Below are 2,504 nucleotides of genomic sequence, written 5' to 3'. Positions count from 1 at the left end.
CTAAAGTAAGGTGTACCAAAAGAGTTTGTTACTTTCAGAACGAGAGAAGGGCAGTGATATTCCGCTGCATCAGCGAGTGTGTCCAAAAGAAATGAAGCCTGTAAATGACGCGCTCGGGCCACAGTGCATTTTCTTTGACGCTTGTTGGGTCGTGCTATTAAGTTCCACGAACTTATTACGCCGGAAATAAGTTCGTTTGTGTCTTCTCTTTTACTGTAGGTCATTTTTACACTGCCAAATTCGGTAAGTCTTAATTTCATGGTTTCTTCCAGATCATTGGTTATGGTTCGGAACAGAGTTCCAAAACGCCCGAAGGGTGTGTCACATGAGGCTATGAACATTGCTGTTTCCAAAGTTTTGATGGACAAAGCTTCAATTCGTAGTACTGCAACAGCTTTCGGAATACCTAAATCAACCCTTATCGACAACGTTCGCCGAGCAAAAGAACTACGCGAGCAAGAGCAAGTGGGCATACCAGTGCCTATTCAAGCTGGGGTCTCTAATTCTGGAACCTCTAGTGGTGGCACATTCAATAGTGCTTTTTTTCCGACAAGAAAAGAGAGACTGTCAACTGCAAAAGTTTTCACGGCCAATGAAGAGGGCCAGCTTGCTGTTTATTTGAAACATTGTTCGAAAGTCCATTATGGTATGACCCTGATGCAAACACGAAAGTTTGCATATGATTATGCAAAAAGACTAGATAAGAAAGTTCCTCACAACTGGGAAGAAGCACAGATGGCTGGGCCAGACTGGATGAAGGGCTTTATGATAAGGCAAGGTGATTTGTCTCTCAGAAAGCCAAAGAAAACTAGCTTAGCTCGCAGCTCGAGCTTCAATCGTGCTAATGTTGACAGATTCCTTGACAACTTGGAGGCTGTCCTGCACAAATACAAATTCATAGGAGAAAGCATTTGGAACTGTGACGAAACGGGGGTCACAACTGTACTTGACAGCCCCAAGGTGATAGCACAAACCGGTACCAAGCAGGTTGGTCAGGTTACCACAGCTGAAAGGGGTGAACTTGTTACTGTTTGTTGCTTTGTCAATGCTATTGGTGGAACCGTGCCACCAGTCTTCGTATTCCCCAGAGCAAAGTTCAAGGATCATATGATGATTGGGGCCCCTGCAGGAAGTCTCGGCCTAGCCCAAACAACTGGTTGGATGACTGCAACATTGTTTTACGAGGCGATAAAGCATTTCAAGAAACAAGTTCGATGTTCAAAGGACAGCCCGGTCCTCTTATTGCTCGATAACAATGAGAGCCACATCGGTCTTGACGTTATCATGTACGCCCGTGCAAATGGCATTGTTTTACTATCCTTCCCACCCCACTGCAGTCATCGTGTTTCAGCCTCTAGATATTACTATCTATGGACCACTGAAGTCTGCTTTGAAAAGAGCATTTCATGATTGGATGACTTCAAATCCGTTTCAGAGGATCCAGATCACCCATATTGCCCAGCTTGTAGGAAATGCTTATCCAAATGCACTGACCATGAACAACATCATTTCTGGGTTTTCGAAGCCTGGCATTTGGCCCTTCAACCGCAATGCTTTTTCTGATGAGGATTTTTATGCTGCGTCTGTCAGCGACCGTCCTAAGGCAGAGCCGTGCCCATCAGCAACAGAGAGAAACCCACCAGTATCGGATCTACTAGATCCTTACCCGTCACCGTCAACTGCACCGGCAACACCAGCTGCAGAGATTCGTTACTCTAATGCTTTGACGCCCGAAGATGTCCGACCGTATCCAAAGGCATTGCTAAGGAAACAGAGCAATAGGGGCGGAAGGAAAAAGGGTGCATCGAGAGTTTTGACAGACACACCAGAGAAAGATAAAATTGAAGCTGCTATGATGGCTAAGAAAGCAAAGCAAGATGAGAAAGATGCAAAAGCAAAAGCAAGATTGCTGAAAAAAAATATGAAGAATCCAACAAGTCAAACGAAAAGCAAGGGTCAGATGAGGAAGCAGAAAACGTCTTTGTGCGATCAGTCGACTGATGAAGAATCTGTTGTTTCAGTTCATCTGGATGATGACACGGATGATAGTCTACATATCGGTGATGACGAGCTAACTGAGCCACTTGCACTGGGGACCCTTAGTATTGGCGACTATGTGTTGGTGGAGTTCGAAGGCAAGAACAGTTCACTGCACGACGTTGGATTCGTCAAAGAAAAAGATAACAGTGAAGTTTTTGTAAGTTTCCTTCGCAGAAAGGACAGTGATTCTAGCAAGTTTTTTTTCCACAAGTAGTGGATGAAAGCTATGTCAATTTGGCGGATGTTAAGATGAAATTGCCCATTCCTAGCAGAAGTGGGGGTACGGCACGTGTCGCAGAGATGATTGAGTTCAGCGACGTCGATTTTTCACTTTTTCCAAGTCTCCGCTGAAAAGTGAAGTCGCTGAACTCAACCATCTCTACCTCTGTATCAAAAGTGATGTCGAAAATTTCCTTCCGACAGTAATAAATGATGTGATTTTGTTACTTTGGCTTATTTTTACA

At 44.4% G+C, this 2,504-nt stretch overlaps 1 protein-coding gene across 1 annotated transcript; it reads left to right on the top strand.

The window, feature by feature from the left end:
• Positions 1 to 282: 282 nt before the first annotated feature.
• Positions 283 to 1,410, top strand: LOC136043361 (uncharacterized). Its single transcript, XM_065728283.1, has one exon. It carries the CDS (start codon positions 283 to 285, stop codon positions 1,408 to 1,410), a length of 1,128 nt encoding a protein of 375 aa, XP_065584355.1.
• The last annotated feature ends 1,094 nt before the right edge of the window (positions 1,411 to 2,504 follow it).

Source organism: Artemia franciscana, unplaced genomic scaffold, assembly GCF_032884065.1.
Source record: "Artemia franciscana unplaced genomic scaffold, ASM3288406v1 Scaffold_5008, whole genome shotgun sequence".
NCBI classification, from domain to species: domain Eukaryota; kingdom Metazoa; phylum Arthropoda; class Branchiopoda; order Anostraca; family Artemiidae; genus Artemia; species Artemia franciscana.
This window is presented reverse-complemented; position numbering and strand designations above follow the sequence as displayed.

Bases quoted from the DNA above. Each gene is read 5' to 3' on its own strand.
- LOC136043361 (XM_065728283.1), top strand. From the start codon at position 283: ATGGTTCGGAACAGAGTTCCAAAACGCCCGAAGGGTGTGTCACATGAG.